Source organism: Anser cygnoides, chromosome Z (assembly GCF_040182565.1).
Source record: "Anser cygnoides isolate HZ-2024a breed goose chromosome Z, Taihu_goose_T2T_genome, whole genome shotgun sequence".
Classification (NCBI taxonomy): domain Eukaryota; kingdom Metazoa; phylum Chordata; class Aves; order Anseriformes; family Anatidae; genus Anser; species Anser cygnoides.
Window position 1 is genome coordinate 16,877,183 of NC_089912.1, and position 17,971 is coordinate 16,895,153.

The 17,971-nt window shown below is 38.7% G+C and overlaps 1 protein-coding gene across 3 annotated transcripts in view; it reads right to left on the minus strand.

Moving 5' to 3' along the window:
- DGKQ (diacylglycerol kinase theta) overlaps positions 1–17,971 on the minus strand; it is a 93,112-nt gene that overhangs the window by 40,820 nt on the left and 34,321 nt on the right. For 2 of the 3 annotated variants that reach the window (XM_013187812.3, XM_048051762.2), the window contains exons 4-7: positions 16,331–16,416; positions 15,454–15,579; positions 13,963–14,116; positions 10,570–10,638 (exon numbers count right to left, since the gene is read on the minus strand). In XM_013187812.3, the coding sequence (XP_013043266.2) occupies positions 10,570–10,638; positions 13,963–14,116; positions 15,454–15,579; positions 16,331–16,416 (435 nt within the window). The remainder of the gene's footprint in view (positions 1–10,569; positions 10,639–13,962; positions 14,117–15,453; positions 15,580–16,330; positions 16,417–17,971) is intronic. The other variant, XM_066988393.1, reaches the window with a different exon arrangement.

The following is a 17,971-nucleotide window of genomic DNA, read 5'->3' on the forward strand; positions in this document are numbered from 1 at the left end:
ATTTGAGATCCATCACAAGCTGAGACCACAGCTCAGAGCACACACAAGCCTGCTGCAAGGGCACACAGCTACCCAGCCTCTCTTCTGGCTCTGGGAGCCTCTGTTCTGTGAAGAGGCTGGCTGCCTCTTCCTTTAATCCATTTAGGGACAGTGGGGCAGGAAAGCGACACACGCGCCGATAAACATCACAAGAAATTTATTCAACAAACACTGCTATAAAGTGGAAAGTATATAACACAAATTGATCTCAGAGCACGACGTTAGCTTTTTTAATCAAAGGATTTTTGTGAGATGGTTATTGCCTGCACCACAGATTGCTAATTGATGCTGAACAAACCGGTTGTGCTGGGAAACAAATAATATTAATTGTCCCCTGTTCCTCTAACTGCAAACACTAATTTATCCTTCTTGAATACATGAAAGATGAATGCTGACAATTATTCCTTCATGTGATAGATACATGCTCTTAATTTCCACAAAGAATGAGGGTTAAATTTGATATACAGAAAACACTGAAAGGGGAGACTATTTGAAAGACTGCACCTGCAACAAATGGGTGTTTGCACCATTTCAAGGAACTCTTCCTTGTGTTGTTTCATGTCCAGCTACAAGCAGTGTACGATTTCACCTTCTAAGGAAATTTTATGACCTCTCCTGAAAAAAATAGGCCTCTCTGAAAAGAGGAATTTGAGGACTGCTTTGCTCTGCTGCAAATGAACTAATCCACCCAATCTCCTTTGCATCTGAACTCATTCTAACTTAAGAGAATCATTTTGATCATTTGTGCTTAACTTAAAAGTCACTGTGACATGGAAACAAGGGAATAAAATGCTAAAAATAACCTATGGCATTACTAACAGGAAAAACCTGAAATGTACCAATGATGTGAAAACAAGCACTTATCAAACTGATAAACTGCACATGAACAAGAAATATTTTGTTAAGACCCTAAAAACAGAGCAGGGCTAAAAGCGATCCATCCCAGCAAGAGCTTGTGGGTTAGGAGCAGTGGGTCAGTCAATGTATGAGTGACATGGTGGTGGTTGTCAAAGCCTGTGGTCAGGAAGAAGTAGGAGATGAAGTAGCAACACCTTCAAGCACCTGCAGGAAGCCTCACATTAGCAGGTGCTGCTCCTCACAGAGGGTAATGATACCTTCCTGAGACAAGTAATGAGCTTATGTGAGGAGATGTTTCGCTAGACCTGATGCTTATAAACCAGGAAGAAATATTTGGTTATATAAAGGCTGTGGACAGCCTTGGCTACATTGACCACAAGATGGTAGAGTTCAGGATCTTGAAAGTGAAAGGAAGGGAAAAAAGCAAATGGAAGTATCATAATGAAGAACTTCAGGAGAGCGGACTTTGGCTTGCCCAGGAATCTGTTTAGAAAAATCCCATGGGATACAGTTCTGGAGAGAAGAGTGGTCCAGGAGGGGTAGCCAGTTTTCAAGGATCACTTCCTCTGATCTCAAGCCTTCTGTTCCTAAAAATAGGAAAAATGAGCAAAGGTGGCAGAAAGCATGCATGGATTAAAGAGGAACTCCTGACAAAACTTGGCTGTGAAAAGAAAGCACACAAGAGAGAGATGAAGAATTGTGTTGGGATGAATTTAGAGACTGTCCATACAGAGATATGGTTAGGAAAGCCGAAGCCCATATGGAGATAGATCTAGTGAAGGACACGTAAGACAAGAAAAAATCATCAGGAAAAGGATGACTGGAGAAAATGTGGGCCTGCAGAGGGTTTGGAACGAGGACCTGGTCATAAGGGACATGAAGAAGGCTGAGGCACTGACTGCCTTCTTTGTCTTGGTTTTCACTGGTAAGACTGGCCATCAGCCACCCCAAGGCTCCTGAGACCAGTGGGAAAGTACAGGGCAAGGAAGCCTTAGCGGAGGAGGTTTATGTTAGGGAACACCTAAACAAACTGGCCATGCAGAATTCCATGCGTCTGACACTTTCGGAGAGAGCTGGGTGTTGTTTCAAGGCCACTCTAGATTATCTGTCAAAGACCAAGGAGATTCATGGGAGGTTCCTGAGGACTGGAAGAGATCAAGTTTAACCCTTATCTTGAGGAAAGAGGATTTGAGGAACCACAGGATGGTCAGCTTGACCTTGATTCCCAGAAAGGTGATGGAACAAGTAATGCCAGAAGCAATTTTAGAACATATTAAGGAGTGCAAGTAGTCGGCACAGATTTATGATGGGAAATCACGCTTAACCAGGCTGATAGCATTCTGTGATGATACAGCTGACTGGGTAGATGAGAAGAAAGTACTGGATATTGTTTTTATTGACTTTGGCAAGGCTTTTGACACTGCTTCCCATAACCTCATAGACAAACGGATGAAGTACAGACTAGGAAGTGGAGAGAGAGGAGGACTGAAAACTGGATGTACTACTGGTCTCAATGGGTTATCTACAGAAGCATGAAGTCCAGCTGTAGGCCTGTACAATGGAGTACCCTCCCCGTGATATGGGGGGTTGATAGCATTTAACCTCTTCACTGATTTTTTTTTTAAGCCTCAATATGAGGCACATTTAAGTATGATCAAATCACACTTCCAAACTACCTTTGACAGTCTATTGCCATCACACTGAGACAATAGCAGACGTTCACAACCTTTTAATAGTCAAAATGTGATCCTCTCCTTTAAACCCTGCTGGACTACTGTCAGAAAAAGTGAAATTCTTTTAGGAACAGATTTCTGTCAGAGGTATCTCCATGGTGACTGCAGCGTGAACAAATTGTAACCAAAAGACATTGTGTTCTGGGTGACCTTCTCTTGGGCTAATATGATTTGAGAAAAGACAGCAAACACATGTTACTGAAGCACAACCAATGTTCCGAGTACAAACTTTCATAACATTATCAAGATCTCTACTGTTTTCTCTAGCAATCCAGAGGACAGACAAACATCTGAGAATAAAAAACATTCATCCAAATTTTAGTACTTGTTTTCATTCGAACTGCCTTTGTAGACTGCTTGTTAGACGCTAGCTGTCCTGAAAGAATCCTTAGCAATTTTATCTGAAGATTTTTTATGAGCTCTCCACTTAAGATCAGACAAATGTTTCATAGGGTTAGATTGACTCAAACCATTTTGCAAAGAAGAATGTGGATCTCAAGTGCATTCCTTAGCCAAACATACACTATGCTCAGTCTTGCTTTCCATAAGGTAATTTGGTTACCTATCACACAAAGCAACTTCAATTTATAAAGTGAAAAGTCATATTCAACTTCTTTTGTCACTGTCATCCTTAGTGGAGTCCCTTGTACTACAACTTGATGAAAGTTGGCTTTCTTGCACCTGAGCTTCTGCGAACAGACTAACAGAAAGCTAAACAGCCAGTTATTTGACCACAGCTAGTCACCTGGGAAAACACTTCCTGACTAATTCAAGTGTGCATCCACAACATGAAAGTTAAAGGTGTGTCTTCTCTCAGTCTGATATGTTGAACTAACCTCTGAAAAGAAGCTCAACTATAATAACTTTTAAAGTTAAAGCTCTTTCTCTCTCCTGCTCCAATTTTTGAATATTAGAGAATGATCAAGTTATAGAAGTGAGGTCTACCTCTCATGTTTTATAGTACATAAAAAGTCTTGGTAACATGCAAAGGATGCATACAACAAATTTTTCTATTTCAAGGAGTTATTGCCTGTTTTACAAATATTGATATTTCACTTCAGAATGCCTCTCCTTTAGAACTTTTATCTTTTCCTATTGCGCCAGACTACACAATATTGGGACTTCCCTTGAAAAAACATTATTATTATTATTATTTTCTTATTCTTATGGGTTAGCCCCAGTAGGCAGCTTAGTACCTCAGAGCCACTCACTATGGAAAATAGAAAATTATCTCCATCGCAGCCAAAACCAGTACACTCATCACAGGACTCTGAGTTGAAAAAAAAGAACCTGCTCTTCATGATTACACTTTTCAAGGTGAAGGCAACTACAAAAACGTCAACTACAGACATAGACTACCAAATTATGAAACGACTTAAGAGGCTAAGATACCAGGTTTTCCTGGGAAAAAGATAAATAGCATTTAATGATTCCTGTACTTTGACCTAAAAAATCCCCATATACAGGACACTGCTTCTGAAAAGGTTTGTGTGTGGTTTGTGGCAGAGAGGATGAAACGAAGTAGACAGAGTTTTTGTTGTTCAAGAAAAATAGAGGCCTACACCAAACATATGTTGGAGTTTAACCTTAAAAGAAATAAATTCTAGCTATGCTGCTTACAGAGAACAATCCTTCCAAAGAAAACTTGTGTTATTCACAGGCTTTCTGCTCTCCTTTTATACTCAGAGCTACTTCAAACTACAGAACTCTAGACTGGCAGATTTTGCTTTATTTCAGTATTACCACAGTCTTCAAGGCAGCAGTAAAACAGGTAAGAATTGTGTATTTTCTTTGCTTTTATTAGTCTTTAGAAGACTCTTGTGGAAGTCCCAAGTTCTTTCTTCCTCTGGATTCTCCTCTTCCAGGAGAGCCATTTACAGGTTTGTCATTTCCCTTAAGAGGTTTTCACGATCAGGTCAGATATTACTAGTTCCAAGACAGTTTTGGAGCACAAAACTATGCTGGCAGCCATGTTTGTTCACCAATCCCCTCCAGGGAGAATTTTAGAACTTCTGCAAGCATCTGCTGTATGTAACAAAACCTTTTCTTGTTTTATCTGTTTCCCACTCTAGATTTAGGGCTCCAAATCCATTTAAACCACCTTTTAGAGGAACATGCAACCTGCGTAGTTATCTGTAAGCAGTAAGTTCAGCTATATATTTTTAGAGGAAAAACCCATACATGCCACATATGCTGTCTTTGCTCTTTCCTGAAAATGATGTATTCCTACCCGCAGAATTACAGTGAAGGTTTCCTCCACACTGTCAGCAGATTTGGGACAAGACATAACCAAGCATTAAGCCAGTAACTTAGGTATACCTAATGAAAGAATGTTATATCTCACTTCCCCAGAATTGAAGGAAAAGACTCAAGGAACACAGGCTCCCAGACCTCTACAGTAAGCTACCTGAGCAGAGCATTAGCTAGCAGAACATGGGCTGTGGACAGACATGCTGTGAAAAACATGTTTGCTGACAATACTGTAGCCCCCTATTCCCTGAGCCAGTTTCCTTTGAAACCTCCTGGCGAGAGGGTTTTGTCTTGATGGGTGCCTCTCACATTTAGTGCTCAGCTTTCTCTCCTCTTTTCTCCTGTGGAGGATGTGCACTCACTGGAGCAGATGGTTGACACGCAGTCAGAGGGTGCTGAAAGCCATCCACATGGCAGAGAGACTCCCAGGTCAGGAGTATGCCCTTCACCTTCACATTGCCAAGTGGGTTGCATCCCTGGGCAACAACACATGTGCAGCCAGAAAGTACCCTGAGCCCTCAATACACCTACTGAAATGCATTTGCACACATTTCCAGTGGGCTGCTATGGAGAAACTATACCCAAGCATCAAGACTAGCAAAATATTAAAGCAGAGAGAATGCAAAATCACAGGAAAAAACTCTCAAAAAACATATATCTCCATGTCATTCTTAGAAATCTATGGTTAAATTATTAATCTGCTAAGTCTTGTCTTATTCTCTGAAGACATGGAATAAATTAACACTGGCTAATAGTATTAGCTAATATGTCTCCATACCCTTCTGGCAACGATGCCAGAAAACCTCAGAGAGATGTTTCAATCATCCCTCTTAAAGATATTTGCCAGAAAACATTTTTACATTGTAAAATTACATTTACAGTAAGTAGGTTAAGAAAAGGTGCTTGACTTTCCTGAAAAATGTATCTAGAGTAGGAAATGTTTTGACCACCTATTAGCATGAGACATTAAGGGTGAGAGGAAAAGGGATGCATTGAGCAAGAGAGGGACAAGATGATTGAGAAGGAACTGAACCAAACCAAACAGGCAGCAACACTAGGGAGTAAACGTTACTGGAGAAGGAAGGAAAGTGGGAGATGGGATATCAATGATGGACAATTTAGAAAAAGAAAAATACAACACAATTCATTGATAAGTGAAATAGTAGTAGACTCTAACAAGTGTCAGAAAAGGCAGACAAAGAGGGTTGAGAAGAAAGGAGGCTATGCACTGCAGGGGGAAAGTGAAACGAAACAGATGTAGCATATGATTTTTCAGAACACTTATTTTTCTTTTCCAAGTAGTTAAAAGCAATTCAGCCAAGAAAGGCTAACATACAACCTTTTTCCAGCGTTCAAGACACTAGTTCAAAATATCTTTAAATGCAGGTTAAGGAAACTATCTTGGGGAAAAAAGATTTTAGCATAACATCAGCATGACTGCAATTCAACTAAATGAATACCTCCTGAAGTACCACTGAACATAATCTTGAGGAAAGAAGTGTAGGACATTTAGAGACAACAGCCATCAAGCACTACCTGTGATGGATAAGCTTTCAAGTAAATAAGAGCTCCCTGGGCCCCACTATACAGTAGCCAAGTGATAATAGCCAAGTAGCCATCTTTTATTGATTACTGGCAAGCAATTAGGGTAGAATCTGATGTCTCTTCACGTTCCCAGATCCCTGAATATCGACACTCAAGTAAGAGTCTGCAATGACTCATTTTTATTTTATTTCAGGAGTTACTGAGATAGCTCCTCGGGGATTCATTTGTTGCATGTATACAACAAATCAAGGTTGTTGGTTTTATTTATCCACTATGTCTTCACATTGCTATGAAATAAGAGGAATGATTTTTACTTGATGACCCTTGTGGGTCCCTTCCAACCTGGGATATGCTGTGATTCTGTGATTTTTACATTTGCCCTTTTGACTTCTCTGGCCTGATAGAACACATTTGCGGTTGCCTCTTAGCTGAGACCAATGAATTCTGTTTCCAGGAAACCAAGAGGGATCTGTGCTGGTTGAAAGCAAATTCAACATCCCACCTCAGAAAGGACAGACAATGCACACTTTTCAAATTCACCTCCGAGAAGCACTTTTAATCCCTTCCCTTATCCCAGCTACCCGAGATCTGTCAATACAGAGCAGTTTTATCAGTTACACTTTCACAGAATGACCGACACAATTACTTTAGTTTGAAAATGGACTTTGGGCTGAACTCTTTCCCGAAGCCATACGACTAACTACACTAATAAGAGCATCCACATAATGTTTATCTTACTACTCCTGTAACATTCAGTTCTCCTCAAGTTAATTGTTCACTCTGTAGACAAGCTCTTGGAAGCTGGCTCATGCTCCCAGGCACAAGGATTTACAGTCCTTTTTCAAACCTGCTCACAAGTTTTTTCAGCAAATCTCTACATCTGTTAAACTGATCACTTCAAAGTGTAGGCTTGTTTTTACGGTCCTTTTATGCTTTTGGCTTCGGTATCTCAGTAGGCTAAGTTTTACGCCTGACTTAATGTATTTAAGTTCTGAAATTTAGTATTTATGTCTTCTAACTTTTCACGCAACAATCCTACTACAAGAGCTAAGAAACAAAGGGGAATGCAGGCCACCAATTCAAAATTTTATTCTAGTATTAATCTAAAGACTTTGCACCCTTTCTTACTGGTTTCTTGCCTAAGGAAAAAAGCATGCCTGTACAGGCCAATACTATTCAATCTGTTTAGACTTCTTTCCAAAGTTTTTGAAAAACAGGTATCTGTAAAATGTGGAGAGCTGGAATTAAGAAAAACTACAGCATTGCAGAACATAATTCAGTTCAGACACTCCTGAAGGAGAGCATGGTAACATCCCTAAAGCTATGGCAAATACAGAGTCAACACACAGAGGCTAACGAATGGCTAACTCTTGATCCACATTATGCAACAACTATCACGTATTTTCTAGAAACAGGTAGAAGACGCCCGGCACACAACTCCCACACCTCTGTGATGTTTAACTCGATAGGTTATCCCTACACACAGAGTAGCACAGAAGCACAATGGCAGGCCGGTGAGGCCCAATAACTTTGTCAGAGAAGCCCTGTGTTGCCCTGATACAAGGGACATCAGTCCCACAGGCCAGGAGTGGCACCCACTAGGTCAGACTGCAGGGGAAGCAATGTGGGTGTCACCTCACTGACCAAGGAGGTCACTGCTTAGGGGTGTGGAGATCTTTATGGGATGCATGGGAATAGCACTCTGGGATTGTACAAGAGCTGTTACGCGGTATTTAGGGGAATATTAAGAACCAAAGGTGACATGGGGAGGAATAGGTATGTGAAAATAGAGGGATAGGGACGTAAAAGGGGCTGGTCATACATGGAGGTTGCAGGTTGGTGCACTTCACACCCTGCACCTGATCAGCACATACTGTCCTGTCTTCTCATTAAAGGCTGTTTCTAACTTTTGCTGGGTGTGTTACACTGTTCTGCATGTGTACATATGGGTCTCTGAATATAGCAAATGGAGTGGGACTGCAGGTCACTGTGACCCGCATGTCCACAGTGCAAAAAACCGGACAGTGGGTGTGCAAGCACCAGCAAACCTCTAGCTGGACTTACGTGCCTGCATGGTGAGTGGCCTGGGAGCCATGTGCGCATGTTTTTCTGTGGGTGAGGCACCTGGAGGTGATGACTACTGGAGGGACCAGGACAACCAGGCTGGCTGCTAGAGAAACTACTTGATTAGTGGTCTGGGGGTCCACTGAGAGACCTGGAGTTTGTGTGTATGTATGTGTGCATATATGCATGTACACAGATACCTAAACACACACACACACGTGTATGCGTATACCCATATGTATGTAATATATGTATTCCCACACATACATGCATGTGTACACTCACACAAATATACATATCCCCACTAACAGATCTTCACCCTGCTCAGCCGAAGAGAAAAACAGGCTGAGCACCAAGTGTGCCTGATGTTGATCTGAGTGTCCATACGTATGTGTACATACGTAGTTGTTTCAAATGCATGTGTACACGTGGGTGTCTGCACATGCAGGTGTATGCTGGCTTACCTGGGTATAGCTCGTGGCTGGACCTGGGAACATGGAGCCACAGCAGCCTTACCTCTGCTGGGTACCAGCTTTGGAGACCTCTAACACAACTAAATGAAAGCTTTCAAACATTTCAACCTTTTTTTTTTTTTCCTGAATGCTTTGTTTTTAAAGAGAGAGAATCATTCCCTACCTAATGAGCTTTCTAATCGTAGCAAAGACACTAGACTACACACTGACATCTGGTTTGTGAAAATGTATTAAGAAGAAGCAATTTCTTCTCTATTTAAAACATGAATAACGATTCCTTACATTTGTCTTGAAAATGTACCATCTATTGCTGCTTTCTCCAGTCCACAGAGGGATGTTGTACATGAAAAAAGGACATATTCAAGATTATATTGGGTTCCCAATTTTCACGTTTTTTTCCTTCTTTTGGGAAGGTTGTCTAAAGCTGAATTGTCCTGTACTAGTAGTTTTGAACAAACCAGCTGGAACGTCTAGATACTTAGTTTGTTCCCATTGACAGTCATGAGTAAGAGAAATAACCTTAGATGGCAAAGAACAACAGTCTTGACATTCAACCACTTATGTCACTTAAAACACAAGAGAACGCTGAAGGCTCATAGATAAAATGCAGTTAATCAGAGTTTGGTCCCATAATAAGGGAGTGTGGTTGTGCATCATAACTTCTTTATTAGTCATCAAGAGATTCCAGCTTCAAATTTTTAAAAGTGAAATAAGAGCACACTTGAGATCACTTCCATAACTCAGTTAACTGACTTAGACTTTTTTTTTAATCCAAGCAACATTTTCAAAATTAGCCTATTGATTTTATAAGAACTTTAGACTAAAAAAAAATAAATCATGTCTTGATTTGGAATTTCTGTTTTTACAGCAATCCATGCAGATACATTAGGTAGCAAGTACCATTTTTTTCTAGTTACTAGTAAGAATATAGCGAATGGAATGCCCCCAAGTTCCAGTCAGCTTCATCTTCTGAAAAATAAGTTTGGCTAATACCAATCCTGGAAAGATCCACAAGTATGAGAATTTAACTGCATAAGTTGCTGCCAGCCTGGATCAATCCTGACACAACGGAATGCATTCATTTCTGTTATGCCTGATGAAAACCAAAAATTCAGCTGGTATCTTCAGTACAATTTGGATACAGTTATCTCAAAGGAAAAAGGCTTTGATATGATATGCTGTCTGCCCTTTAAATTGGTTGCTATGTATGGATTTTTAACACCATTCTTTCTTTCTTCAATTACCATGTTGAGAGAAATGGCTAGTTGAGATTTATGCAGCATGCTCTTTTCCAATGTAATTTAGTGCTAAAGTACTGACCAGCAGAAAGGAAGTTTGGAAAATCTTACTTTTCCGATTGATTTGACCGGGTAATGAACAGATTGTCATTCATGGCAATTTACCAGTAGAAAATAGAGATGAGCTGGTAAGACCCTGGATATCTGCTGAACCCAAATTTTGGACCCCAAACTAATATCTAGCACTAGAAGAATGGCCATTTAATGGTTTTGTTTTGTTTTGTTTTTAATAAGGTAAAGCTAAGATTATATGAGTAAAGACTGGAATGGGAATATTCACCACTTAATACTTACTAAAATTCTACTTACTTGAATCTGTTGAAATTTGGACATCTTTTGCTGACACCTGTGTTGACCCATCAACATCATCATCTTCATCTGTGGAAAAAAAAGATTTTAAGGAAACATTCTTTTTTATCTAACCTTAAAAAAAAAAAGTAGTTGCTGTGTAAGGATGGTTTCCACGGAAGAGTAACACAAAAAAATTCTAGTCAGACAAAAGAGCCACATTTTCTTCTAGCTATTTTAGAATAAAAATCCATAGTATAAAATTGTTAAGAAAAACAACACTGCATTTTCACATAACTATGGTGAAGGCATTCATGAAAAGCTTCCACTATCAACTTTAATATCATGACCCAGTGCATTTAATCCCTTTCTCAAGTTGTGATGTCTGCCTATTACCAAATTATACACGGTTTCCATGAATAAATTTCAAATCTATTGCTAGTGCAGTAGCAGCTTTCCAGTAAAAAGTATGGGTATTACGCACATAATTTCCATAAATGAAAAACAGATTTGCAGACAAATGAAGAGAAAGAAATTACTGCACTCCAGAAGTGACCTCTTAAGGCAGCTCATATCTCTCACTAAAAGCTGTAAATTAACGTCAGCTGATAACAGAGCATGTACAATCACATATAAAACTCAGAAAAGATGAAAAGAAAAGCTACTAACATTTAAATTTGCTTCTGTAAAGACAACATCCTGACAACATTATCATTCCCAATGATCAGATCCATAAAGGAAGACCAGTGCAAATCCAAAAAATGAGATATTTTTCTTCTCTAAGGCCAGCAGCAGTGTGCCACAAAAGCCAACCCAACGTACAGATTATATCATTATATTCATACTCCCACCCACCGAAATTGTCAGTCAGTCTTGACTGGGATGCAGACAAAGCTCCCAAAAGCCATAAGCCAGGCTACAACTTTATAAAAACTATGTCTTGCATGTGAGGGAGAAGGCACATGAAACTGAGGAACAAAGAAAGAAAAAAAATTAAAGCCCTAAGATCTTCAGATCAAAAAACGTATTAGGGAAGTCAGAATCCTAATGGAGAAAAACCTTACAAGAAACAAAGAGGGGTAGTTAACAGGAGTCTTAAACTGGAGACCAGGTATCTTACTGAACATTTAGGTAATGCTTCAATAGACTGCAAAAAAGATCAATAATAATGCTTTTGTATTATATTTTTCAAATATAAAAAAAAATCGCTTCAGGCAAAATCAAATCAAAAAAAAAAGTTAATACAAAAATAAGAAATAAAATAATTCATTGTTGCTTCCAATATTCCCCTTTTACTAAGCTTAGATGAAAAGGTACTGGCCTCTTTCTTTTATGATTCTTTCTCACTCAGTCTGGATACTAGGGAAAGTACCACAAACAGCATCCTGAGACTGTTCAAGTAAAGTTCTAAGAGTTCCTTTGAAATATGCTAAGACAAGAGCTCTGAATGACAGGCATGGAATGGCATGTTTGAAACTTAAATTTCAAATGGAAGTTCACATTGTATTACATGCCCTTTCTCCTCTTGTCCCAGCACATGATACCATTATGATATTATGCTCTTTCCTCCTTCTTCAAAAAGCCCTCATCTCGTATGAGTTGCTTGTGTGTCTGCTTCCCCCTACTCTCAAAGAAGAGGCAGTTCCTGTAGTCAAATAGAGAGAATATTCTCATTTACATTTGCACTCTGGGGAGACACATCATTCCAGATCCTACCTGATAGTCCCCACACTGAAAAGTAATGGAAAGGAACCAGCAGAGATGCATTCAGGTGAACGAAGACCACAGCTCCTCTCTCACCATTTGATTCAGCATTAGGCTTGGGATGACCAGGTCTCTGAGGGCATACCAACAACTGACCAAGCCATCCACATAGCATTATTTCAGAAGAGCACAGGAGTATCTCCCCTACCCCTTCAGTCTGTCCCTGACCAGATTAGATCAGCTAATGACTGATCTTCATTGCATTCTTTCAATTCAAAGTACAAGATACGCATTTCTATTAAAGGAATGCAAAAAAACATTATTACTTCATGAAATGTGAATGAGTGTAAAACAAACTGGTGCAGTTAGCATGTACCGTATGTCCTGACATTGAAATCTTTCTCTTCAATCATTTAAAAAAATGAAGGAAGAGACTAGAAGGCGCAGCTATAACCTTAGATCCTTTCACTCATGGTGGTCTGTATTCATTCTATTTAGAGGTGACTTAAAGAAAAAAAAAAAAAGCCCAAGTCTGATGAACTAAAAGAACATGCTGCTGTTTAAAAGATAAACTTGGTTAACATCACAGATACACCAAAAGAGACTGTTAAAAAGGTCCGTGATTAACTTTTGTTAATAATAACACAACTTTACCCTCATTAAAGCTTTTGGGAAATTTGTTGAATACCTAACAATACACGCGAATCAAGATTCGTAAGGAATCTCCCAGCAAAACCAAGTTCATCTGGGTTGCATATTTCTGCTCTTTCTTATGTTGGAAGCATAAAAGACTGCATCACTTTCAAGTATGTACTATACCTCACTTTCCCCTGAGGAGCAATTTATTAGAAAGAAAAATAACTTACTGAAAAAAAAAAAAACAGGCCAATCAACAAGCATGCAACATAAAGATTCCCTCCAGCCGTGCAGGCCTTTATAGTTCTGTACACCTAGCTTATGTAGGCTTAGGGCCATGCACTTTATTTTGTAGCAGGACTGCTGTCATAGATTCTGCATACGCAAACACATGGCTCCTTCTAGCAAACAACTGCCTCTGTGTGCATCAAAAGTTCAAAGCAGAAAGTTCAAGAACAACCTGTCAGGTTGAGGAAAGAGCAGTTGCAAACATTTGGCTTTCAAGACCAGTATTTTACCTACCTCATATTTAATTTCATATTGTTGTTAAGTACCAAAAGAAAAGCTTGACAAAAACATAATTAAAGTATCAAACAACAAATACTTCAGTAGTTCATAAGAATTCTCTTTATCCTAAAGAGCTATTAAACAAACATACACTCTAGATGGCAGCAGAACGTTACCCTGCTAAATATATGATTTCCTTTCAGCACAGAAATCTTACAAGGGCAGAACCCTCTCACCAAGTCAGAGGTAAATAAAAATATTTGCATATGTCACAAGCCATATAAAAAGCAATGTGTATTAGCAAGTGCTTATCGCAACAATAACACTAATCTGCCACAAAAGTTTTTGTATTTTAGGTTTTTACTTTCTGCATGCTTATTATTGAAAGAACACTCTTCCAGTTGCTCATTCTGCATTTAGAACTCGTATCCTGTGCCCTGATTTAGCAAAAAGTTATAGTATTGTCACAAAAGCCAGCGAAAATTAGCAATCATACGCTCCAGTAAATTATAACACTAAGTTAAACACACTCATCAATTAGTTGCATTCAATTTTGAAACCTTTTACCTGATTCTGCTTGCAAATTTTCTGATATTCGAAAACAATGCAGTTTGCTGAAGTTGCGAGAAAATAATTGCACGCAGCTTGGAGGAAGAATCATATTCCTTAATCTTCCAAAAGTACATTCTGGTGTGACAATTATGTAGCAAGCAGCATGAGCCTATAAATAGAAGCATCAATTAAGCACTTTGTGAAACACAAAGAAAGCAAGTTTGTTTGTAACAAAACATGTACTGGAACTGCAAAAGTCAGGCTAGAACGTACAGACCTTTTGTAAATCGCATTTTTTCATTCTAGATTTTAATTTGCTCCATTAATTTTTTAAACAAACAATAATGGGAAGTCTTAACATGTGAAGAAACTTCAAGTATTATAAATCTTCTCAATTAAAAACTAAAGATTTTGAGCAGACATCTGGAGAAGATTAACATTTTGATCTCATGCCCTGGATCTTCTGATCTATATGGATATTTATTGGGGTAGGTGGGAAAGGTAGACAGGTTAAACTGACAAACTTTTAAAAAGAAAAAGAATTTAAAACTTTTTACACTTGCTTGCAAGAACCTGCTTGCAGATTCTGAGATAAGACATTTGGAGTTTTATTCCAAGTCTTGACTGGTTTGTTTCTGCCGTTGTATTTGTCCTAGATCTATCTTCGCTGAATATGCACGCCTTTATAACTGTGGCCATGTAGCATGTTACATTTGTTAGGCTGTTCTCAAAGACAGCTCCTGACACCTCAGAAATTATGAATCAGACTACAAATACAAACACCACTATTTTTATGATATAAAAAAAATTAAATGATTCAAATCATATCTGAAATACACAAGACTTTCATTTTAAACAATTATTACATAGTATGCCTCATCTAGAATTATGTGGCAAATTAATGATTTAATTTACCAGACAAACGTCTCTACGTACAACCCATCTGGCACTACTTTGGTCTGAAATTTTATTTCTACAGGAGGTAGTATTCAGTGGATGGACCAATTCTTATCTATGCAGAAGACTAGCTTTTATAAGAGTTACTGAAGGTTACCATCATGTTGCACAAGTCATGGGAAAGACAGAAACCAATATTCACTACTAACACAAAATTACAGGTTGAGAGTATTCTACACCGACAGAGGAATATGCATATTAGAATGGTGAGGTGAGCTTTTGACTCTTCAGAATTCATGTGATTTAAAAGAACTTCTGATTTTGCACGGCAAAATTAACTGCAAGCTTATAAGCTGCAATATTTAAGGATTAGTCTCTATTAAAATTTAATTCCATTGTTTTCACATGAAGTTTAACTGTGACTTTGCAAATTGCTTATTCTAGTGACTAATGGGGAAAAAAGAATTAACACATTTCCTACCTAATTAATGAATGAATATATACACTGACATATGTTTGTGTATATATACAGATATATACACACACACACATATATTTCTTATGTGTATATATATGGTTCCCACAAATACACCCAACAGCACAACATACCAGAATGCCACACCATTCACATCTCATGCCAGACAGCACCTCAGAAGAGCCACAGGTTTTTTTGCAAACTTCGCAACGAGCACCTGAAGGAAGGTTTCCCTCCCTCCAGTGGTGATGGTAAGTATCCTGGTAGAACACATCACAACTTAGCATTACACCAGACAACAGGTACAGAAGTATCTTCAACCTAACTTTAAAATGAGCAATTCAAACAGCTCTGAGAAAACAGCAACACAGACCAGGGCATTAACTATTTTCTTAATAAAAATAAAACCCTGAACAATCCTACATCTCACAAGAAGACCTTATCGAATGGCCCAAAAATTTAGTACATAATGCTTCGTCTTTGGAGTCCACCAAAACCAATTATTCTTTAAAAAAAAAAATCATGAAAGATCAGTATTACCCATATATTTTACACTGAGAACCTGGGAAGTCTTGCCTCAGACAGACTGTAGGAAGTCTAAGGGATGTGACAGTGTTCACCAGGGATGCACTGCATCCAACAGCTCAAAAAAAAAATCTGTATCAGCTTCTGCAATGCAAGTGTTTAGAAAGATGATGGATTTTGTTTTTTCTTTTTAATTAGTATGTTGTATACATTGCACAGACTTCTCAGCAAGACTTCTATAAACCTCAAAAATAGAGATGTTTATCAGAATTTAAGTTCATCTCACTATCTGCAATACATTCTACAGCCACAAAACGTCTTTTTCTATACAGCCGCAGCAAAAGTGCTTTGATAATTGTCAGCATGTGGAAAAAAAAAAAAAAAGAAAGAAAAAGATTAGAAAAAGGTCTTCCCCCCTGCCTCTAGCCCATGTTTTCACACTGAAAATGTGTGACCGCTTTCTGCTGCAGATGTGCTCACACTTACCTGGTCCTGGTGCCCGTCCTGGTGACACTGCCGGCAGTCACTACAAGCAAACAGGATACAATCTGTGTGGACGTGTAGCTCACAAACTAAAAGATGAAAACAAGAAAACTTCTTTAAGTCAAAATCCCTTGGTTTCTGCTGCTCCTCGCTCTCTCCCTTCCTCCAGTACTTCCTCCATTACCTTTCTGCATGGCATTTTCTTCCCTTCATGCTCTTTTTTGTTCAGCAAACACAGACAATAAAAGTTTATCAGCACAACCTTGTGTGTTGCTCAATTTCCTTTGTGTTAAACTAATGCAGCAAATTCGAGGAAAGGCTGAGCTAATTTTGCTCATAACTACCTGCCGTATTTCCTGCAGTACAGTAAGCTAAATTTGTAACAACTGTTTAGCTTATTACAGCTTTGTCTCACCACTTCATGGGAACAGCTGCCTACTCTAATATTATCACTTCTGAAGTCTACTTTGATTGAATCAAAACCAAATAATTGAATATTAGAAGCATTAACAGAAGAAAGTTTCCCTTCTGTATCCAAACATCAAGCCTTGAGCGCACGATAATGTTCTTCACGAACTCAGACTTGTCTGAGCTATTGTTGCACACTGTAAATTACCACATCATGGTCAGGAAAAGGAAAATTATCATTTTTTTCAGAGCATTCTCCTAAGTAAGCTTCACATTGTCTACCTGCGAGATACTTTACCTGGAAGAAGTTTCAGTGAAGACTGTAGAGCATTTTGTGTTGTTTATTTATTTATTTTGGATAAAGTACCTTCATTTCTTAAAAACTGACTTGAAATATCAGACATCAACAAAAATACAACTAAAAGATCTCAACACTCAGCTTCATTACTGAAATAGTTAGGGAAGTTCTCTAAGAAACTCAGACAGATGTATGAAATAGATCCATCTCTAGCTGCTTTTTAAAAACTTTGCATAGACAAGTACTCTGGAAAGGCATCTGATTTTTGGTCAAATACATTAAAGTAAGAGGCGGGAGTCAGATTCTCCAACTATTTTTTTTTCCTGTTCTGTTTAAACAGGTTATTGCTCCAAGGATGTCACAATAATCTGAAGACTTTAACCTGAAGATTGGAAGGTGCTAATCATGAATGTTATCCATGCTACCCGAAAGCATCCTGAAAACAGTATAAAATCACCTAGAGCATAATAACTCGTTTTGAAATCACTCTCCAAGCTCTAGAAAAAGTGACCGCACTAACACTGTCTTAATTCTAATTATGCAGAAAAACATGATCTACCACCACATCAAAGCACAGACTGTCCTAAGGGCTTGCTCTCTCAACCACAGACGTTCATGTACAGTTCCCCATATGGTGGATCTTTACCAAGCTCAAGAATCTTACATGAGCTGTGGCAAGGTCTGTCCTCAGCTCATACTTCTCCCCAAACCATACTCATAGATAAAACAGGAATATTTTACAGTTTTGTAGATTCAGCTACTAGGCAATTAAGATGCTTTGAGTCATACCCTCAATAACAGTGAAAGTTTCTGCAGACCAAATTATACTTTCAAGAAATTACCAAAAATACTGTTTTTTTAATCATTTCTGCTAACACAAACACACGCTGCCCTTTGCCATACTGTGTAAGAATACAGAAGGTTTTCCTGCCCCCCCA